We start from the raw sequence: 24,249 nt of genomic DNA, 5'->3' as shown, positions 1-24,249 counted from the left end.
TTGGGATCAAAATACATGTAATAGTAGTTTCAAACTAATGGCCTTTTTTCCACCCTTCCGTCCACCATAAGGTCACTGAAGGCCCTGCAATGGGCTGACTCTATTGTGTTGCTCAACGGACATGTTTTTGTCAACAGGCTATTTGAGATGGATTTAATTTGTCATGGGTAATATATGAAATGTAAAAGTGCAGTTAGGTCTACCCTTTTACTTGTGTGTTAACATTTAGGCTCTTAATCACATCAGGAATGTGTCAATTTACGAAGGGGGTACTGTCACAATAGGTCAGTGCTGGCAGGATCCACCAGCATTTATTAGTCAATCCACCATCCTATTCAAGCCCACCCAGGCCATAAGACTTCCACCCCCTTTTTAAATCGGTGATTCAAAAGAATAACCGGCGCCACGTTGTCCAATTAAAATAATGAATCTTCACTTTATTGGATGATTCCCAGTTACATGCTCGCTGCTCCCCTTTGAGGATAAGTCACCGGTCAGTAACTTTGGGCGGCAAAGTCTTTGGACATCCGGTATGAGCCGTGCACCTTGACCTCTTCCCCTGTAGCATCAATTGTGGAGGGAGGCCTGCCTCTCTGCCGACCCCTCCGCTAATTCATTTCCATTAGGAGGCTTTGCAGGCGCTTCGCACTGCTGATCACATGTTTGGCACCTTCCGACACACACGCACGGGCGCGCACACACACACACACACACACCACACACCACACACCACACACCACACAACACACAACACACAACACACACACACACACACACAGTGGGAGTAGGCTGGGCTCTGTATATAACTCCTCATCAGATTATTACTTTATGACTTGGAATTGTTGACAAAAGCGCCAGGTGTCACCGCTGATATCCTCTTCATCCACTGATTTCGTATTGAGGTGACTGCTGAGGAAACAGATGGTTGTTACCTAGCGTAGAGTGGCTGACCCCATCAGCCAGCGTTTATTTGGACAGGAAGAGGAAATAGGCTTATGTAGCTCACTTCCTCCCGAATTAATTGTCTTGTTTTTGTGTGAAAACTTTTGTAAAGCCTGATGGATTTTACTCCTTCTTTGTATTTGGTCTATTCATTTATCTCAAATGTAACAAAGACATGTGAGGCATGTTTGTATTTTTATTTTCTTGAACTATGTAAATCCACACCGTCTTACCGACCAAACCGTAAGGAAAAGCCAAGGTGTAGTGTTCTAGATATATGGCTCCAAAACCAACACCTGACACCTGCCAGTGGTGGATAGATTTGACCAACTGGCGTGTAAAACACAATCAGGGTTACACATTAAATCAATTGTCTGGCCTTTGGATTTTTCCACTCTGGCAGGTAGAAAGATAGTTAGTTAATTTTGGACCCTCTACTGTGAGTGCCGTGCAGCCAGGACATTGGTGTTTTTACTAGGACTTCTCCCCTCCCCTCTGTGTGGTCCTGGAGGACAGAATGGGGGAGGGTGGGTTGGCTCGGCCATGCTTGGTTAACCTAAGCCCGGGCTTGGAGAGCACTGGAGTAGAGAGAGAAAAAAAGGGTCTGGGGCTTTAGAGGTAAAGCTTAATCTATTCCTAAAACAATACTTTCTCCATCTCAAAGTAGGACATGGGGCCGCGATCTGAGGGGCTCGGTTAACCTTCTGCGAGCCAGCGGTCCCACAACTTCAGCTCGCTCTAAAAACTTTCTCCCTCCTACTCGATTGCCCTCTGGGAAATAGCTGTAATTAGTTAAATCTTGCCTGTCCAAGTCTCTTAGATCAGGGCCTTGATGTTTAAGCCACAATGGCTGTGGCCCCGCCGCTTTTACCGCCGCCAAGCAAGTGTGCCTGACTGATTTTTAGCTCTTCCCACTGATGGGCTAATTGGATCTTCACACACTGGGCGCCGTCACATAGGAAGTGGCCGGGTTCCAAGTGCTGGGTTAGTTATCAAACATGTCAGCAGGATCAGGCCCGGTGCCGCTGCAGAGCAGGCCTGCTGATGGTATCGGTTCTGGCCTGCACCGTCCAAACAGCAGCACCGCAAAGTCTCTGTTTCCAGACCCTTATCGTACCACTTAAAGATGATTGTTGATACCAAGGCCCAAGTTAAATTAATTGCTAAGAAATGCGATCCATGCTCTTGTGCTCGGGCCTAAGGGGAAAGTTTAGCTTGACTAAATATGGAGTTTGTGCGCTTCTGTCACGTTCAGCAGTTGCATTCGTTGGTCTTCTTTGAAATGTGAACGGGTCAAAAGTATCCACGAGAGACGATGTAGCATATCGCCACTTAAAGGATTTTATTTTGACAGGAAAACCACAACATGGACTCTCGCTTGCCTCGGTTTAATCACTTCCTGAGTCACACAGGGGTCTCCTTGTGGCTCTGGTCATGTCTCCTGGATTCCACCAGAAAATCTGTTGCTCTTAATAGATGTGTTCGAATCCTTTCTCACACTGAGACCCCTGGACTACTCACCACAAATCAGCCCCGGGACCCCCAGACACAGCTTTAAGCCATTATCAAAGAAAGGGCTGTAAAAACCTGTGTTAAGCGAAACACAACAGAGCCCTCTGGTGTGTTGCTATGTAGCAGAAAGAGCCCATAGCAACCTTACGGCATGTGTGCTAACGTGCACAGCGAACTCACTGAGTAAGCAACATTTATTTTGTGGCTTAACATGTTTTGAATTTTGTAGCAAATGAATCGATTTTTACAGCATTATCGCTATGACACTAAGCAGGAGCCCTGGCTGTGGAGCAGCCCGTAGGGAGGGGTTATCCCCTCACGTCTATGCTAAGAGAACCAATGAACCCGAATGCATCGTTTCCACCGAGCACCGCGCTACTGGTTGCGCGGTACAGTGCGGCTCTGTTTGCTTATATTGACGAACAGAGCAACGTTTCCGTTGCCCGCGGCCGGGTTGCGGAGCCTGCGGCGGGGCTGCCCGTGGCCGAGCCCGAGAGGAGGATTGACTTGATCTATAAATGAAGTCCCTCAATCTTAATTGGCTTAACACCATGACCAACATTCTGAAACACCATTAACATCCACATTTGCCTCAAACAATGTTAGGCTTACAGCCCATGTAAATAGTTGTCAAATAATGTTCTTGTTGTTCTTTTAATTGTTTGTTACTCTGACCATTCTGTTTGATATTGTGGAAAGGATGATTCAGAGCATGATGCATTTTAAATGGCATCAATTTTTGGTTTTGTGTTTTCATTTTTCTTAAAACAATTGTAGATGAAAATAAACATAGCCAAATTACAACCAATAGCTTCAGTCATTGAGGGCAAAAATAGGCCCAATGATTTATTATTTAGTTTTACAAATCAAGAGTAGGCCTGATTTAATTTAATTGCATCCTTTCCTTCTGCCCTTGTAGTCCAAGACATGCTGCCCACCAGCTTTCAAAGTACAATGCTGCCACTGGTGGATTTGTATCAATTCACATAATTATCCCTCCCTGATATTTTGTAGTTCACCAAAACACCCTGAAACTTCTTGAGACTCACAAAGTTATGCCACCATACGCCACTAACAGTGCAACCAGGCCAATGGCAACCAAGCGAGCAGTCCTTCCTCCCTCACTTTAAAAACCACCAACCGCCACTGATGTAGCTATATATATCCCTTGCATACTTTTATTATTGGGGCTACTTTTTCTACTTGATTGGATCTTGGCACCACCGACAACGTGTGTACTTTTACTGTGGAAGAACTGAAATCAGGGCAAGGAACAGGGCAAGCATCCATTACATGGGTTCTGTTCAGGTCAGAAATAAATATTCCCTTTCCTATTCTGCCTCTACGTGATTCACATTGGTAAACCGCACACACATACCCACATAGGAAATGGGGGGGGGGCATACCAAGGGAAATCTAGACCCAAAGGGTTTATTTTTTATTGAACTCAATCATCTCAGTTGTAGCTGCTCAGATAGATAGAAGTCAGGACAGTGAGGGGGCTAAACCCCCACAGTAGATGCCTTACCCCCTTCCTTCCCCTTTTATCACATTTCAAATCAAAATTCACAGTTTGTTGCTTTGAACAGAAGCCTGACGAAAGGACTATTATACCATGCACTGTTCTGTCCCTCATTCGTGTGTTTGTGCCAAGGGGTTTGTTGAAGCAGGAGAGAGGAAGTGCAGAGGAGCGTTCGGCCTTACATCTGAACAACGGTAATAACATTAGCCCACGTCTCGCAGGACGACGCTCATGTCCGGAGCAGGGGGCGCTGGTGGTGGCGGCGGCGGCGGAGGAGGAGCGGTCAACCCGTGGCTGGTCAACGAATCGGAGGAGACCAGGGGCCTGAGCTTCGGGGAGATCAAGCAGCAGCAGCACAGCATCATGGAAGGTAAGTCGGGGCCAGCTCCACCCTCACCGTCGGGACACTTGCATCTCTCCATTACGGCTCTTGCTATTGTCAGTCTGCTTTGGGAGAGTCCTGTTAAGATGGGGGAACCAAACCGCACAGCGTCCCTCTCCCCGTTCCCAGTGGGGTTACTGGGGCTGTCGCTGGGTCATGGTGAACCTGAACCTGTGGTAACACTGGATTCCTGTGGTTGTCTGTGACAAGGGCCAAATGTTGGTTCTAGTTCCTTTTGTTTATGTTCTTCTCTCTGTTATGACATTGTCTTGTGTGTGTAGATTCTGACTAGAACAGTTTGCTATTTAAGTTGACATTTGGTCTGATAGGGACACGGGTGTCTCATTCGATTCACCTGATCTCTATGTTCTCCACTTGTATTGTACTTTCCTACACCGTTCTGCCAGTGGTTCTTTCTCCACCTGGCCCCAGGATCAGTTGTAATAACAGAGCTTAAATGACGTCCATGTGGTCCACTGTCCACTCAGCTGGTGTACTGAGGCCCTGTCAATCCAGATGCTGCCCCCTGTGGACTGCCCTGCACTCCTAATTATCCCCATCCTGCAATTGGCTCATTTAAAAGGAATGGCCGTCTCTCAGCGGTTTCTGTGATCTCTATGGCTGTGTACCGAGTACATTCCTGTGCACATACGTGTATTACTACATTGGTCGCTGATTTTTGGTGTTTTTCTCTTTTCTGTGTCTTTCTTTATTCCTTTGTCTCTGTCTGTCAATCTCTGTCTGTGTGTGTGTGTGTGTGTGTGTGTGTGTGTGTGTGTGTGTGTGTGTGTGTGTGTGTGTGTGTGTGTGTGTGTGTGTGTGTGTGTGTGTGTGTGTGTGTGTGTCTGTGTCTGTCTGTCTTGATAATGGGCTGTAGTGCAGATTCTCAGGGTTTCATGCTGTTGGTCACTCATCCGTCTTCTGGTCTTTTCTCTGTCCAGCCCAGGACGCTGGTCTGGACGCCCTGGCAGCGGTCATCAGCCGGCAGAAGATGATGGGCCGGGAGATTGGCAATGAGCTGGAGGAGCAGAATGGTACGCAACAGTATGTGTGTGTGTGTGTGTGCATGTGTGTCCTTACAACTACGAGTGTCAAGAATTCCAGATACGCTGAACATTACATCGTCCTGCAGCGGAACGACCTATGCATTCTCCAAGTCTGGGAGAATGTGTCAGACACACATGTGTCAGACACGCATACACACTCACGCTCACACACACGCAAACAGAGACGCACACACGCATAATCAACCATCACCATAGTAGAAATACAAGACACAATCTATAGGTTGTGTGTGCACGTGTCCATTGCTGATCTGGAGAAGGCGCATCGGAGTTCACGCCATAACTCTCTGAGAGCCCCCCCCCCGTTGCTTTAATGCCTGGCGCAGAGCCCTCCAGAGTGAGCTGCTTTGGAACCAGATCTGGGCTAAGCTAATGGTACATTGGAGTTATTCCTGGCTAAATGCTTCTCATCAGCCCATAAATAACGCCAGCGCCCTCTCTACAGGCCGGGCCGGGCTCAATATATCACTCCACATTGATGTTCCTTTTGGTGTTCTGTTTTCCCTCTCCCCTTAGACAGGTGGTACCTGAGACACTGGAGGTTCTGGGGGGATCGTCTGTCAGCCACACAACAATGAGATACTTTAATGGGTCACTACCAGGACGCTTTAGACGATCAATAGGCCACGCTCCGGGTCACACACAGATAGCTGAAGGGGGTTCACAGATAGCTGACGTTTGCCAGTGACATGTCGAGACTGCGCGTTTCAGTGTTTCAGCTGTCACTCGCTCCACCCTCCTCTTTCACAGCCATTATCCTAGCTTGTTGGCAGCGTAGGGCATAGTGGTTTATGTGCTAAGTCGTTGTCTGCACACCGAACGGATTACCGTGTCTCTCTCACACACAGACACGTCGCGTCGTGAGCAAAGAGTTGCTAAGTTCCATACACATGAGCCCGTTTGACGCGGTGTGTAAAACAGAGAGCAGCTGCGGCGGTCGATAAGGAAGGATATACACGTTGTCTGAGACATTTCTGGAACTAGTGGAATCTTTGCTGCCGTGTCGGGAAGCATGATGCGGTTGCACACATGCTGACCCGACACGAGTTCAGTCCTGCTGGTATCTGTTTGCATTGTTGCGTTGTGATTTTCGTTGGATTGCCATGACACAGGTGTATCTGTGCATGTTCTATTCAAGAGACACAAAGCAGTTGGTAAAATGGGATAGCTTAGCTATCTCACTGATCCGTACAGGTAGGCTGTGGATTTTGGGGATTGAAACCAGGGCCTTTCAGTGTGGATTTTAACACCCTTGCTATAGCCATATTCTTTTGCATGAAGACGTTTTAAAAGTGTTGAGTGTTTGTCACCAAAGTTGAAAAACACAAGTTATCATTCTAAAAGCTTTTGGATTATATTCCTAAATATTTTGTCAGCCTTTTTAACAAAATGCTGCAACACCGCTGTCCTATAGTCTTTTAAACCAACCATACAATTATTTAAAAAAACGACGGAGCTGTGAGTATAATTATTATTCATAATTAATGTTATTTTCTTTATGAAAGCACCACCGTTGATTGACTGAACAATGGGAATTTGGTTAAACGGGTGCATATTCTAACAACCAATCGACCAACCGACCAGATCTTGAAAGCCTTGAGGGTCAGTGGGTCCCCTAGTTCCTGCTTACTGGTCGTGTTCTTTCTGGTAGTGATTGGCTATCAGGCCGAATTCCACTTTTCTTTCCTAGGCCTAAAGTGAAACCAGTGGTACTTCCTGTGAAGAAAAGCTAAGGAAAGCCAAACCCTGTACAGCTGAGGTCCTCCATCTGGAGAGGGGAGGCCAGAGGTCTCAGATTTAGGTCTTTATTCACTCCCAACGGAGTCATTACTGGTGGGTTCTTTTGTTTAGTTTTATTATTATTATGTTGACTGTACGAGGACCTGTGAAATCTCCATTGAAGTGGGATGAATTGAAGCGGTCAATCTGAAAATCAATCATCCATCTGGAGTTTAGTCAGACACCTACAGCTCAGACAGCTGTGACTCACACTGTATTTCCCCCAGTCTTGACCTGGGAGCAAAAGGCGTTGCAATATCCTGTAATATGCTTTCCGTGCAGATGTGCCCAAACAAATGCAGAAGGAGACAAAGTTGTATAATCCATTGACCTTGGAGGGGATACAAAGAATATCCTTTTGCTGGGAAGGAATGCCAGATGTTTTGTTGATTTTTCTTAGCACTGATTTATCTCTCAAAGGGTGACTCTGTGTCAAGAGAGGGTTGGAAATAAAGAGGGAGAGAGACCGCGGGTGTTGTTTTAGCCTGCTCTCCTATTTCCTATTGAACTACAACTGCTTTATCGTCTCACTGCTCTAACTCTACTCTGCGTCAGTGTTTCCAATAACATGAAAGTGAACGCCGAACTGTAACTGAGAATGGGATCTGCTGTGCTGAAACCACAGGGCAAATGTCTCAGCCGCTCACAGATAAGCACCATGTCCCCTTACAGTGCACCTGACATTGATGGGAAACCTGGGTTTCTGGACATCTCCTTTGAGTGTGTACTGAGTGTACAAGCTCCATGTGTTGAAACCGAAACCGTGCAAAATCTTTTAAGAGCCATTACACCATTCCACTCACATTCTAAAAAAGCAATCACAGTAAATTATATTTTTATATTATCGAATACTTTTGGTGTACTCCGAAAGTTAGTGAGTCCCTAGAGCTGAAGAGCAGAGGTGGTGGAGCAAGTGTCACAGGAATTTCCTTGTGGAACAAACCCCAAATGTCACAGCATTTGCCGGATCTCTTTCCAAATGTACAGCAAGGCTCAAGGTGCATGAGGCCCGCTGAAACCTGGCAATGAATCACTGGGCCCGCAGTGTTCCGTCCCTCTGCTGGGCTTCTTCAACTTCTCCTCCTTCTCCCTCTTCCATGGCCCTGAGAAGCTCATCTGTGTGTGATAGAACTGATTTAATGATAGGAGCTGCGGTGGATTCTAGGGTTCTCCTAGGCCTTCGAATGGAGTTTCAGGACTGTAAAATCAAACCCTGCCTAAAGTCATAGTTTCAGTGCACCTCAGAGGTTTGAGTGGTCTTACGGCTCATTATATGTCCCCCTAGTGAAGGAAACAGTGGGGGTAAATATGTGTCCAAATATACAAAAGGACACATATTTGTTCTTATGTTTTACGAATTCATATGAACTACTACTCCCAGATTTAAACTCACCAAATTAAAATTGATTGAACACCTTTGATACTTTATACATTTTTTGTTTAATATTTATATATTTTTCCTGTGTGTGGCGCAAACATCTGTATAGGTGGACAAATCCTTGTTCAGGAAGAAAAGTTCTGTCATTATTGTACTGAAAACACTCAGCAGGCTACATTCAGTCTACAACCTCTGATTGTTTGCAATGGAGAAAAAGCATAACATGCCATTTTGATGTTTTCCATCAGTGTACTTGTACTTATATTACCTGTGTCATTGCTTTGGACAATTTTGTAGGTGCTGCATTTCTTGCTTGTATTAAATGACAAAATCGACAAGGTAAAAAGTAACAGGATAGTTTAATGCTTTGGAGGAGGCAGCGGGAAATGGATTCAAGTTTTGGAGCTCGGGCGAAAAGCCGGGCTCTCGTCGTTGTCTCTAAAGAATTGGCGTGTCACCTTGGCGATGAGTCTTTCAGACATTTATGGTTTGTATTCTGTTCCCCTCATGATTACTGTGCTGCAGCGATGTGTTTCCCTATAAATAGACTAAGCTCTCGTGGGTCCTCTCAGACACAGGCCGTGACCCACGCAAAGGGAGGTTGTAGTCATGTCCTTTTCAGGTAACAATCCATGGCCAGGTCAACCGAGACCCATGACCCTCCCCTCAGGGGAGTTGAACCCAAAGCCCCCATCCAGGCCTTGACTGGTGCAAAAAAAGTCAGTTTGAAGGAAAAATACTGTACAACTTGGAGTATTCTTTGAGACTTTAAAAGTGCAGTGTTCAAAACGTTGCGGGATCTAGTGGAACGGACTTTGGCGAAATTAAATATGATATTCATAATTTTTAGATACTGTATAATCTCATGAAAATCATGAAAATCATTGTGTTTTTGTTACCTTAGAATGAGCCCTCATTCTAAGGTGTTCATAGAAGAGTGGGTCCTCTTCTATGAGTCCCCCATGTTTCTACAGTAGCCCAGAACAGACAAACCGAGAGAGAGAGAGAGGAAGCATTTAAAGGAAAAACAACAACATCATTTTGTAATATCTACTGCCGGCTCAAAGAGCAGTACAGGCCACCTTAGATTATTATACATTGTTTGAAAGGGAGGGGATAGGGGAGGCTGTTCAGTTGTGCAGTTCATACTGCAGCTTTAAAATCTGCCGTATAAATTGTAGAATTCCTCCCGGGGCAGATATTCTCTCTTACATCCTTCTGGCCAGGTTAAACTGAACAACTGGGCTGTTCACTTTTTTATGAGCTGGGCTATCGTAACTTTTAGTCATATATTTAAGATTATGTGACCAAAAAGTGGTCTTATTTCCATCTCCAAATTCAGTGTAGCAGAAAATGTCCCAGTGCCCACTAAGTAAAGCTGAAAACTTCAGAGAAGTTTTCCCCCTCAGAGCTCCACAATGTTTGACTTCATTAGTGTTGATGTTTCTGAGATTGGGGCCTTGAACGATGAGATCAGCCTACAGTGTGGCTTTGGTTTTTGAGTGACAATCATAAAACAAAACGTTAGCCTTAAGCATTTGCTAAGAGCGTGTTTGAAAGCAATGTGTATGTACAGACACGCACCCTCTAGTAATCCATTTCTGAACGGCTCCGTGTCTGCCTATCTCCAGCGTCTAGTTAAATTCTTGAGACTGGGCGTAATGGAGTCAGGCCAATCAAATGCATGGATGATGAGTTCATCCGTTTTCCATCCACTCTCGTGCTGCTTGATGTTATTTCGGCAACACGAGTTTCCAGCTTAGCTAACCTTGGCCTTCAGAGTTCACCACGCACAAACCTTCCGTTTCTTCTGTATCTCCTCTCCCAGCCTTCAGAGATAGCTTATGTTCACACATGTCTCTTTTTTCAATGTCCGGTCCCGTTTTCTCTGCATAATATAACTTCTTTGGCTTTGAGATTTTAATCAAACTCTTCTCTTTCCCCCCTCATGTCGTCGCAGATCATCCAGCTTGTGAGCAAGATGTGTTAAATTTCAAGTTTGTTGCTTTTACACCCTTAAGGGAGATGAGCCCCGTTCTCAATCAGGTCTTGTTTTAATTGAAAACACTTCTACATCATCCAGTCCTCTAGATTGTTTTGTAGGTGGGGCCAGCCCTTAAGCCACTCAGTAACCCTGCCTCCCTCGTCTAAGTTGTCTGGGTTAATCATCAGGTAAACCGAGGGTCGTTTCTCTGCTGGATCACCCACCAGGCCAAGGGAATAAAGACAGGCAGCGACTGTGTAATGGGCTCTTTGATTTCCAGCTAATAATAAGGTCCTTGATTCCGCTGTTGTGCAGAAGAGCTTGGGGGGGGGGGGGACCGAACATGCTGCTCGGTTCTACAGACTTCTCGGTAGGTAAATAAACCGCTGTAATGATGGACGCCCCCCCCCCCCCCCCCCCCCCCGAGTGCCATCATTACAGGGGGTTTATTTACAAGGCGGCTTGTGGTGAAACGGCCGCAGATTGTTTTACTGTTTGTTTGATTCGCTCGGCCGGGCAGCAAGGGGCGGCCGGCGGTGCGCTGGGCTCTCCAGGAGGCGTGGACGTGCGGGGCTGAGATGTGATGGCCGTAAGAGCGTTGTCATCGGAGGAACGTCAGGCGTGCAATGAGCCGTGAACGAGAGCGGCGTCTTGTGTGACTCAGTGATTTATTTATCGAGGACTGTAAGTCAGGGAGCGTTTAGCTCACACGCGTGCCCAACTCTACCGCTCTGTTCTTTGTAGGATCTTAATGAATTGTTGCAGAGAGAAATAATGATGTATGATTATTCCATGCCTCCTATACCGGCCTACATTTTGTGTTTAATTAGCATGAATTATTACTCTGTGTGCCCGTATTTGGTTACTTCCTGCGAGCTAATCGGATTTTCACAGTTAAGCGATGGTGATTATGTTTAACATTCATGTTAATGTTTACAGTCCTCTAGGAGAAAGATTTTGTTGCTTTGTTGCATGACTCAGACGAATACCCGACTGCGGAGGTGAAGTGCTCCTTGGGTCAGGCAGGCGAGAACAGTGGCTGATGGACTGATTTCAGACCAGCTCCTATACACCAGCACCAGCCCTGCCGTGTGTAGTCCAACTCACGGACTGGATTTACTAAATTGTCTCTAAGAAACGGGATCCTACAAAGTAAGCTTTTCTTTGCTAACTCCACACCTTAACAGGAGAGGGGGTCTTTGGAGCCAGCCCAGCCCTGAGTAGATGTGGTGGCCCTATGGAGTACAGCTCTGTGGAGCTAGAGCAAGCCATTGGTAAAAGCAGTAGCTCAGCGCTGGAATGACAATAATGTGAGTGAAAGGCGAGGGGATTGCTCTCGTCGCGCGGTGCCTACTCTCTGTGGCCCCGCAACCCTCCAGAGCCGAGCCATCAATCATGAGCTCTCAGTCTCACCCCCACACTCCCCATCTATCTATCCCGGCATCCATCTTTGTCTGTGGCCTGGATAGTTGTCACGCAGTCCCAAGTGGTGAAGAAGACTGGGGGCGGGGAGGGGGTGGTGGGTGGGGGGGGTCCAACAATGACACGAGCGACTGGGGTCACCGCTGGTGACTGGCCTGTGATGAATGGTCCTGTGTCGGCACCGCCAAGAAATTAGCATGTTCAGGCTCTAAACAAAACCATGTGAAGGTGGTTTCATCAATCACTTCCTACCAAGGTTCCCTCACCAGCCACGGCTCGGCCCAACGTCTGGATCGCTTTGTTGTCTTGGATCTAACTTTTACTTTTGTTTTTGTATATGATATAAATGAGCGTGCATGTATCAGATCGGTTTCAGGGGGGGGGGGGGGGGGAGCGCTCGTAGAGCCGTGAGCGTTGCGATCTGGGTTACTCGGCCAAACAGAGGGCAAGTGTTGCCATGGTTTCCAGGACCGATTGTAGATTATGAAGTTGCCTTTTCTTTTCGATGTCAATCTGCTTTTTTTTTTTGCGAAGGGTCGCCCTCAACCTGGCGAGTGGTGTTGGATGTTGAGGTCTTAAGGCGCTGAACATGTGGGTCTCCGTGGACCCAGCGTGCCTGTCCTGGGTTCCTATGAAGAGGGCCATGCGCAACAATGAGGTCTAAATGTTTCCTCATGCTGCCTCGCCGGCTGGGTGGCTGGAGGCCAGCGGGTCATTCTCCCGTCACACTCGCATGTTATTTAGTGACAATGGAGAGAAAGTGGTCATACCTGGCAATGATTAAGGGGTGCCCATATGTTAGGAACATCAGGCCTGCTCTGGGATGCAGTCATTGCCGGTGTAGCACATTTCTGGACTGCCAAACACATTGCATTAAGGCATGTTGGCCGCACTGTGAGGCATCACAAGTTGTACAACGTTTTCATAGCCTTTGCTGTTCTCCATTCAATAGTTCTCGAATGCGGGGAAACACAATTCCAGGAATATGGTAATTCCTTTTCTGCATTTAGTGAGACTTGTTCCCATCGAGTATACATGTGATCGTGAATTAGTTTTGCAAATATTAAAATAATTTAATACACAGTGACGTGTTGTTTTCACGAAAAGCATATTTTTTAAAAATGGAGCATTAACGATTTTGAATGTTTTCCTCTAGTGAAACTAGAAGTGAAAGTTCTTTCGACATTAACATATCCGTTTAATTGATAGATTCAGTGACGCATGTGTTCGGGAGTAAAGCGCATTCGTATAGGACAATCCCTGACATGAGGAGGCCAAACAATTCTGCGAAAAAAGCTGTGTGGTTATTATGTCAACTGTGGCTACCTGTTCAGCAAAGCAAAACAGAAGCAGAGACATTGGCAATGTTGAAAACACATGTAGGTCACATGCCACGTTTGCAATGGATTTACTCCTACTTTTCATGCCACCAGTGATATAATCAGTTTTAAAGGCTATGAGTGCTGGCACATTAATTACTAAATTGATGATCTTAGTGAGGTCATTTGTTGGTGAATTTCACTGAGATGACAGACTAAACACAGGCTGTTTTGGCAACACACAAATGGAATGGGTTTCATAATTCGGTCGTTAACGAGAACGGACCGCATCGGGCTGGCCCCGTTACTGTTGCTTCACGCCAACATGAAATCGCTCAAGTACACCGTGAGTGTTGGAAACACTGGTTTCCAAAATCACATTTCTAATCTTGATGTGTAATATCCCCCCCTGCACCTCAGCTTAAATTACTATGAGTCAGCGGCTTTTTCTGGAGGGACCAAGCTGTCCTGGGCCAATTTCAACCAAAAACAAACAACATCTCCCATCTAAATCGACCCGATTCAAAAAGTGCACAGAACATGAGGCGATGCTGATATGCTGAATGTCCTTCATCATTCTCAACCTCAGTTGAAGATAATCAGCCCCTCGTTCCGCCAATCACTAGCATCTTACCAGTGAAGCAGTTCAAACTCCATACTTGTCTGTAACTATAACTACTCTCTCTCTTGCTCTCGCTCTGGCTCTCTGGCTCTCTTTTTCTCTCTCTCTCTCTTCCCCCCCCCCATCTTTTGGTTGTCTCTCTCAATGTCTGCCATTTACTGCCTCCTCTGTCTTTTATTCATTTTGTTGTCAGATTATGCCGCTTTCCATCCGTCCTGCACGTGACACACACATGGCTGTTCAACACATTTACGAAGAACTTGACTAACTTCCACACATTAGTAGCTATATCACTTATTTACACTCTGCTTCTAAATCAACGGATGAGTGACAGGGCGGTGTATGCATGGGCTTCTTGGGGACACAGGGAAATGCCTGTTTTGGGGTCTCTTTGTGCTATCTCTTTGACAATGTGAACACTAATCTCTTAAAATGGTCTCATTTGACATTAAAGGGGCTGAGCTGGCATTAATGGTTGTAAAGCACCACGCTCGCAACAAATTCAGCAGAACGTCTGTCTTGAATCATGATGCTAGTGCCAGCCAGACCAAATGATGATTCTTCCTTCAGCAGTCGGCACATAATATGTTATGATTGATGCTGTGGCTGCGTTATTATGCTGCCCTCACTCTAAACAATACTTTTGAAGTCTCCTTCGAGCAATTCTCATCGCTTAAAGCAATCTGAAAGCCTTGATGGGACAAAAGAAAGTTGAGCTAATTGGGAATAGTATATGATTTTCTTCCACAAACATACTGATGTTGTTGTGTTTGTGTGTGTGTGTGTGTGTGTGTGTGTGTGTGTGTGCGTGTGTTGTGCTCCCATGCCACTGCTTGCTCTTTTCGAGGAGAGCAGCCCAACCTGTGTGGTGTTTCCTCTGCAGTTTATTAGTAAACCGCTTTGCTGTACTACAGAGTGCTTTTGACACTTTCTCAGTGAGGAAGAGCTGGGCCACACGTGTGGCTGGACGGAGAGGGCAGGAGCAAGGCTTTCTCCTGGCTCGTCCCCGTCCCGTTGGGCTCCACGTTCCCACCTTGGACCGCACCACCGTCGGCCCCAGCAGGTTCTCTTTTTTTCTGTTCTGGCAGAGGCACGTGACAGCGGGAACAAATCTCCGGCGTTGTTTATTTAATTGCTAACCGCTCCAGGTTTGGACGCTGCGTTCAAACGCTGGCACGGCCACAGCGCCCCGCTCGCCCTGGCGCTCCTCCCTGCCTAGGGTGAGCCCCGGTCAGCCCGCGTAATGAGTGGAAGGACTTAGTCCTGCTCCTCCTCCTCCATCTCCTCCTCCTCCTCCTCTCCTGCCTCGGGCCAGCACGTGGTTCCGATTGGAGCCCGGCACCTTCTTCTGACGGGCATTTTAAGAAGTGTGTAATGTTCGGTGCATGTTGGTGTCGGCGCACTTCAATGCTTATGCAGCTTCAGATGCCTGCTATGTGTGTGTGTGTGTGTGTGTGTGTGTGTGTGTGTGTGTGTGTGTGTGTGTGTGTGTGTGTGTGTGTGTGTGTGTGTGTGTGTGTGTGTGTGTGTGTGTGTGTGTGTGTGTGTGTGTGTGTGCGTGCCGCCGCCATCCCACATGTGCGGCAGATGTTCTCAGGAGGTTGTGATTGGCTCCTACCCCCGGTTCATCCCAGCATGGTGGCCAACAGGCAGAGAGGGAATCAGGTTTGGCTTGAACAACGCATGCCTGTGCAGTGTGCACACACGCAGGCGATGAGGGATGCTGGAGCGGGGTACCTCGCCCGTTCAGGTGCATCATGTGACGGAGTGAGGAAAGCATGCAAGGCTGGTTTGTCTCTTTGCTTTAACGTGGGAGGGCAAGAGGAACTGAGCGGACAGAGAGTGTAACTCCCTTTAAAACGTTAAAGGTAGTAAAGATGGAAGGATGTTTTGGTTAGAAAAAGGATTAAAGTAACCTGTGTAAAAAGTGTTATTCAGTGAGTGGCAAAGGACTGAGTGGTAAATTCATGGACAAATGGTCCCAATGAATTGACACTAGTGACTCGTGCGCAGCTGCTGATCACAGCGGACGCAGGAGAAGGATCCAGGGTGGCCAGTTTGTGGACTCTGAGAGGGACGTGTCAAATCGAGGCGCGTGTTTAATATTGTGTTATTAAAGTGTTATTGCAACCAATGTTAAACATTGTGTGCGATAATGATGACACTGATAGCGAGCCCAGCTGCAGACAGCCTGGGACGTGAGGTTTGATCTGAGGTATGGTTCAGACGTAATCAACGCTGAAGCGAAGGGGAGGTGTCGGTCCTCAGCGCAAAGCGAGTTGCCATCCCCTCGCTTGTTTCCTCGTGTTTTGTGTTATTGTTCCTGGTGACTCATCCGTCTAGTTACAGATCTCGTAAAAAATAACAAAATGAACAAGGAGAGCCAAATCCCTATCGGGTTTTGTCCCAACAGGTGACGACACCGTACAGTTGCCGAGGGTAACCCTAGACTCCCCGAAAGACCCGGGCAGACTCTTGTCCTGTAAACACACTTTTTGTCCTATTTTTTTAACACACAATGAAACTCACAATACAGAAACAACAACTGTGTCACAGGTCGGAGGCGCTCCATGAACAAGCCGTGGGCAGAGATGGTCGGGCTTTTGTGAGCGGTTCATTTGATACAGGCGCTGTGTGCTCCGAAGGTGGACATTTCAGACCATACTGCACCCACCACCCAACAAAGTTGTGGGTCCCCAAGTTGCCCCTCCCAACACCCCAATCCTTCACACCGCTTCTCCAACAAATGAAACAAGCTCTTTTTTTTTTTTATGTAAAATGTTGATTTTTTAATGCGTTTCAAGTGCGGCTCAGACTTTATCCTTATGTACACACGTACGCACAGATGAACACATTAGACAGGGTGAAGAAGGAGAGAAGGGTTTTGATCTGTTATCAAATCTTTTCCATCTGTTACAGCGCTTGGCTTAATAGAACACATACCTCCTGGTTGTGTTTTCAGTCTCTCTATTGTTCCATGTTTCGGTCCGCTAGTTCTGTTAAACTTCCACTTCCGCTCTATCCAATGTTTCTCCGCTTCACAGACAGAGCGATGCATGTTTCATAAAAGACTGAAGCATGATTGATTTTTTTGTTTTGACAATGGGACTCGATTTGTGTCATGTTCCCTTTTCGTATATCATTTATTTTGGTGATGGCAAAGATATTCAAATATATAGAAATTTGAAATTGCCAAACCAGGAAAATCTTATATCAAGCTAAGCACTCAATCTAAATCGCATTGTTCCCCAGTCCCAAAAAGATATGGTTTGTGTTTATTATTATAGGAAAAGCAGTCAAAAATGATGATGGAATTAGCCTGCTATTACAGACAACCAAACAATTATTGATAGCGTTTATAAGACAGTTATAGTACCAGCACCACGCATCTCTGCAGAGAGTTTAAAGGTCCAGATTACAGAGACAATGCATCGTGCCGCGCCCCTTCTCCCTGTAGGTCCACTGTGTGGCCAATAGGGGGCGGTAGAGGAAACATGAGCTTACATTATCCCCAAGCTTTACGGTCTTCACACCTACCAATTAGTGACTCTCTCTCTCTCTCCCTCTCCCTCTCCCTCTCCCTCTCCCTCTCTCTCTCCCTCCTTTTGGGATAGCCTACTTCTGACTCTGCGGGAGCATCATATGACTTCATGAAGCTCAATTTGTTAAACCTCTGTAAAGGGTCTTTTTTCCATTTTCCTCTTCTCCATCTGTTTCTTCAGCAGTAGGTCTGAATTAAACAGACTTGGCGGTGTCCGAAGTAATGTCGCGTTGAATATAAAATGGTTATAAAAATTAAACTTTTTTCCCAGGGAATAGTCTACTCTGTGGATTATTTTGAAGACACTTTGCTGTTGAGATATTGAGATATGCTGCTGGTCGTCCAAACCCCCTAGCTATCCTGTACTTGAATAACGAATTACATATTTGTGTTATCCACTGTTAAATATTGTTAATTAATTTATCCTAGATATTCCAAAATGTTCTACCTGCCTTTTAACAGTTCTGAATCTTTGGGCTACAAACGTTAAAAACATCAGGAGGAGAGGGGCGCGGCACAATGCATTGTCTCTTTAATCTGGATCTTTAAACTCTCTGCAGAGATGCGTGGTAGTGGTACTATAACTGTCTTATAAACACTATCAATAAACGCTATCACTTGTTTCCTTGACAACGCAACAACAATATGCTTAAAGCGTTGTGGAATAATATTACAGTATCAGCTGATCAAGTCATTAATAACCCAATCATGTTATCGATGAAAGTTACTAACATCTAATCATTGACAGTACCTGTGATATAAGCAGAATAAACCATGACAGGGGGGGGGGTACATAATTTTTTGAAAATGATGTACGGTACTCTGCTTCACTTCGGCCACATAACCCCAACGTCGTCCTTTATTTTCCATTAACGTGGAAACTGTGGTGTGTTCCTTGCTTCTACCCATTGACCTGAATGCCACTCACACCGTGCTATGTGGTGTTTTTACGTCAGGAATGGGGCTGTTTGTTTGTTTGACGCCCTTCAGAACGCCCAGAGATCCCATAGCTTAGCCTTGGCTCACTGCTCTCTCATTGCCTGGACGTTTTCCTTTACAGTCTTAATACCAGCCCGAAAGAATATTCTGGCCTCCTTTGCACAACACATTATCCACCGTTTCCTTATGAGAAGCACATTAACCCAGTTCCACATCATTCTTTTGCGTACACTTTTTTTTAATGGTAAAAAGGCCTGAACAACAGAGTGCATACCATACAATAACCTCAAGTATTGGTAATGCTTTTCAGTATGCCGTCATCAAGTTGGATGACACTTCTTCAGTCTTTTATATTCCAGCTATTTACGTAGCGGGCTGGCAGTGTTACAATGGTCTAGGTGTCCACGCAGCTGTTTTAAGGTCCCCATAAACCTGCATGGAAGAAACACGCTCTCCCGCAGGGTTCAAAGAGGACTCCAACCGGGCCGGCCTGACGTCCAATCAGCCGCCTCTTATCGTTGTTATTCGTAGTGTTAAACCTGCTGATAGGCTCCCAGCCCGCCGGAGGTGTCACCCCAGCCGTCAAGACTTTGAACCCCCGTGGCCATCTGAAAGCACTCTGCGTGTGCACGGCCGCGTGCGCTCCCGGAGCACGGGACGCTCCGCGGCCCCGTCCCGTGATTCATCATAAAGTCAGCTCCCGGGACGGCGCGTCAGCGATCCCCACCTTATCTCAACTAGTTTCCATCCCGCTGGCGGGGCGGGGCCGCCGCCGCCGGGACGCGGGGCCCGGGGCCTGGCCCGGCGGGGTCCGCCTCGGCTGATTGATAGCAGCTGGCCGACGGGGTTTTTCCTCCCCGTCGTCCGGTATGGAGAACGTCTCCATCTCAGGACGAGGTTGTCATAGCGATGACTCCTCTCCAGTCTAGCACACTTCGTCGAGCATCTGCCGGAAGCACGTCACATCCGGGAAGTGTGTGTTGTGTCTGTGCGTGTGTGTTTATGAGAAAGTGAGTTTATGTATTTTTTTGTGTTGAGTGTGTGTCTGCACGCACATGAGTGTAATGTGCGTTCTGGCATGGAGATCAAAGTCCCGCTGCTTGTAGCCAGCCAGTGTATTGCCAGGAAGCCTCAGCCTCCCCTACTGGAATGTGTGGTTCTTGGGCTCAGATTTGTTCAATGACAACAGGGTTGCTCAGGTGGTGGGAAATCAGCTGTGTTTTTAATGTTTTTATTCATTCATAAAATCTGCACCACTTGAAAATGTTTTCCGAAAGCCATTGGAGGCACAACCATACCGCTATGCGAATAAGTGATCAATTGGTTTGGCTAGTGTTTCAAATAATTCAGGTTTAAAAGTAGACCCAGGACCTGCATTCACCTGTTGAGCGATGTTTGACACCTTTTCCACAGTGCGTCGTTCGTTTATGCCCCCCAATAAAATCACACAAGTATAGAAAATAATTATGTGCTGTCAAATCTAGATGTTGAGACTTCCAAGTGGTGTATTGAGCATAGAAACCGTAAAAAACATTGGCCAGCAGCCACAACGAGTCATAGATTGTAGCAAAGCCATTTTTATGTGATATACTTTTAATGTAATCAGTGTGTCAGTGCCTCCCTCCTGGGTGTCCCTCTGTATGAGAGCAGGGTGGTGGTGAGATGGTGCATGGCCTGTCGTGCCAGCGACAGGGTGGTCTCCCTGCCACCACCACCTCCACCACCACCACCAACCCCACCACCACCTCCACCACCACCACCAACCCCACCACCACCACCTCCACCACCACCTGCTGCTGGCACCCTGATGCTCATCACGGGCGTATTGTTCGGCACCACCTGGCCATAAAGAGAAGGAGTTGGGGAGGGGCTGGGGGGGGGGTTGTTGGGGGGTGTATGTGTGTGTATTTAGGTCGGTGGGTGGAGTAAGGGGTGTGGTGGTGCCAGAAGGAAGTCCAGTAACGTAATGGAGAGCGAGAGGGAGTTATGGAGGTTGATGGATTATCAGAGTGGGGGCGGGGGTGTTGTTAATCATTCATCGTGCCACTGTGAAACTCTTGTTGAGTTAGTGCATGCAGTTACCGCATCCAGACGGTGGTAATCATCAGGGCAAGGTGGATCTAAAAGCAGTCAGTTGCATGATGCAGGCCCGTATGCGACACAAGCGTGTAAGCGAATCGGGTGGAAATCATATTTCTTTCCCAAAACAGCTCATGCTTTGCTTGTCATTCAACAGCAGAATTTGTCATTGATGAATGGCTCGCGGTGGACGCCTAGGCACGCCTAGACGCAGGGCGAACACCACCGACCCAAGGCCACTGCCTGTTGACTAGCAGGGAACACGTGGACAAAGACCTCTGCACGGCTGATGTGGTGTTTGGTTTGTGTTAGACTGACTCCCCTCAATGGTGATGTGACTCACTGTGTGTTTGTGTGTGTGTGTGTGAGTGTGTCGTGTTTGCTGTTTTGGTTCCCACCTGTCCATGGCAGCACGCGTCACCGGGGGCTGTAGTCATGCACTGCCACTGCCCCTCCAGAGGCCCACGCTTCCTCAAATCCCTGTGTGGTTTATTATCTGGGCCTGACCTCAGCTCCACAGGGCTACTGTATCCCCCCCACACAGCACTAGTTGTGCTGCAGTGTTCTTGGTCTACAAAGGGCTGGGGCCGGAATGAAGCACTCCCTTTAACCCTCTCTCGTCCAGTGCCGAACCCGCAGCTCACTCCAATATAAAGCCCTTTCAGTCCGTTTCTGTGCACTTGTGGGCTTATAGAATATTCCCAGCGCAAGCCATTCGCCTGGTGCCCCTGTGGACCACATATGGTACATAAGGAAAGTCTGTGTTTGTGAAAAAGAAAACAACTTGTGGGCCTCTGAGTAAAAATCGTTCATTTTTTTGGACATGAATTTATGAGGCCCGCTTTGATGTGCACTCGTTCAAATGAGCCCCGTCCAGAGACGGGGACATTCTTCATCCTTCTCCAGTGTCCAGCGTTTCTGATGATAGATCAGCACACATGGGTGGACCTGGGAGCCGGGGAGAGCACGGGGCCCTACACTCTCATCCAGGGTCTGTTCCCTGGATGTAATAGAGATATAAATTCATTGTGGCTATGCGTTAAGGAGAGTTCTGTGAAGAAGTCGTCACCCGGCGGGTCAGGGTAAACCCTGGGTCGGTGAGGACCGGCCCTCTGCTGTCGGTGATGAACCACCCGCCAGTCACAGTCGGCCTTCCTCTCACGCACCGCCGCCTTTCCCCTCGTGTTTGTTGGGCCTGGAGGAGAGAGTGTTGAGGGCCCTTGTCCGTCAAACTGGACAGGAGGGGGGATTCATTGGGGCCAGGGGCTTTGGCGTCCAGCAGTGAAACTAATCTGTACACATGTGGCCGGCACATCAGAGAGAGAGAGGGATCCCAGATGCCGGGAGGGGTACACACACACACACACACACACACACACACACACACACACACACACACACACACACACACACACACACACACACACACACACACACACACACGCACACACACACTTAGCACACAGACACTTAGCACACACATATGCACAAAGTTACACAAAAAAACACACGCAAGCGCACTTATTGTGACAAACACACACACGTGCATATGCACAATGTTACACACACACGCACTTATTGTCACACACGCACACCGAACACACACACACACTTATTGTCACACATACACAATCGCACACAAACACACATGCGTGCATATGCACAATGTAACACACACACACACACACACACACACACACACCGAGAGATGACAAACTTCATGAGAATTATCTCCACTGACTGAGGTTGTGATATAAATCACGTCAGCTCGTGACTGATGTGCGGATGATGTCTTGGCATGCGTACACACATGCATGTGCTAGGCTATCAATTGTTCTGCCCTCCCCACAAGGGAGATCACTTTGAACTGACAGAGAAGAAGAAATTTGTCAATAGTTCATGATTGCCGTTCTCCATGTTTTAACAAACAATCGAAACGGACTGGGAATGGAAAAAACCTGTTCCCGCCTTCCCCACTGGACTGTAAGAAGCCTCAAGCTCCTTGTGGGGTTGGGGTGCGTGTGTTGCGGAGGATCGGGGGGGTGAATAAGTGGTCTTTAGAAGGAGGGGCCGTGACTTGGCGGAGTATACAGCTCTCTGGTACGCTAAGACATCACTCCAACATTTCTTCACCTGCTAGCAGGCGGCGATAAGTCGGGATTTAGCCCCGCAGCCGGGTTTAGGACACGGCAGTGCTTGTGAGTGACATGAGTGGTTAATAGACGGCTGCAGAGTGTGCTCGCGGTTTCATCCTTTAAACAGTGTACATAGCCTCATGATGTGGTGATCCACAAGGATTTACTCTGGTTCCCCTCGTGCCCGTTCACACTCAGGACCGCATCGCTTTTTGGAGGGAAATCACAGCTTGACGTTTGTCATCTGGCACTGATAGCCTTCCATGTTCAGCGGCCACGGCCTTGGGTCAGCGTGTGAAGAGGCGGGGGGAACCTCACGGCGTGTTGTTTCCTTTGACACACACACACACACACACACACACACACACACACACACACACACACACACACACACACACACACACACACACACAGGCGTTTATTGTCAGACAGATGACGAGATGACATGACACAATCTAATATCGACACAGGCCGAGCTCAAAGAGGTTAGCTATCCGTGGTCCCGGGGCGGTATTTAAACGCCAAAAGGAAGGCCATTACGTCGGGCCTAAACAGAGGGCTAGGTTTCCTTATGCTGGCACGTAGCAAGCCGCTGTTTATCTTCCTCTCCACCCTACGTCTTGTTAGGTATCCATTTGTTCTCGGACGATTTTTCCTTGCATTGTGTTTTTTCCTTCCTCCAAGCACACTTGGAGAAATAAATGGTTTTGTAAAAACCTTTTTGTGTCAGAGTTGTTTCTTTCTTTCTGACCTGGCAGCAGTGTGAGCGTTGGGCGGTGCTCACTTTATAAAGTGGTTAAACCTTGAGGTTTGGATCGACGGCCGCCACTAATGGTCACTCCCCGCAGACTCCTCTTGGGTGCGTTTGTTTACAATGATCGGCCAGGCGGCGGAGAGAGAAAAAAAAACAGGCCACAAAGTTGTCAGAAAATCGTCCAAGGCTGTGCAAGTTCTTGTAAATACCATAATTGCCCTGCTTTGAATCATCATGCTGAATGCCTCCCCGTGTGTGTGTGTGAGTGTGTGTTGGTGGTGGCGGGAGTGTGTATGTGTGTGAGTGTATTTTGGTTGGCAACTTACTGCTAGCCTCTAAACACAGTCAGACAGTCACACCAGTGCCAATTGGTAACAGTTGTGGGAAGCACCCCCCCCTGCAGCACCACTGGGGACCCTGGTGTGTTAATCTCTCTCTCTCTCTCTCTCTCTCTCTCTCTCTCTCTCTCTTTCCCCCCCCCCTGCCCTATAATAACACGTAGTTAATACTAAACAGAGATAACTACAGCAAAATAACACACATAGTTAATACTTCAGTAGAATAGCCCACAGAGTTTATACTACAGCAGAATAACACACACACAGACTTAATATTAAAGCACAGAAACAAGAGTTAATACTACAGCAGAATAACACAGAGTTAATTCTACATCAGAATAACACAAAGCACATCCTGCTGCAGCTCTGTGGTTTCACTGTGCATACTGCTACACATACACACGCACACAGGCTAACACTTGCATACATACATACACACAAACATTCTAATGCACACACAAATTCACACAAACACATGCTCAGAAACACACATACATCCATCCGCACAAACACGCGCTCGCATTCGTGAAAGAGTTA

General features: G+C 47.2%; 1 protein-coding gene across 2 annotated transcripts in view; it reads left to right on the top strand.

The window, feature by feature from the left end:
• Positions 1-24,249, top strand: part of stx8 (syntaxin 8) — a 40,340-nt gene that overhangs the window by 2,258 nt on the left and 13,833 nt on the right. The window contains exons 5-7 of one of the 2 annotated variants that reach the window (XM_060046927.1): positions 4,198-4,346; positions 5,300-5,392; positions 8,189-8,617. In XM_060046927.1, the coding sequence (XP_059902910.1) occupies positions 4,198-4,346; positions 5,300-5,392; positions 8,189-8,217 (271 nt within the window). In that variant the 3' untranslated portion in view covers positions 8,218-8,617. Of the gene's footprint in view, positions 1-4,197; positions 4,347-5,299; positions 5,393-8,188; positions 8,618-24,249 lie in introns of those variants that run through there. The other variant, XM_060046926.1, reaches the window with a different exon arrangement.

Source organism: Gadus macrocephalus, chromosome 3 (assembly GCF_031168955.1).
Source record: "Gadus macrocephalus chromosome 3, ASM3116895v1".
Taxonomy (NCBI): Eukaryota; Metazoa; Chordata; class Actinopteri; order Gadiformes; family Gadidae; genus Gadus; species Gadus macrocephalus.
Note: the sequence above shows the minus strand (reverse complement) of the source record. Positions and strands in the feature narration are given on the sequence as shown.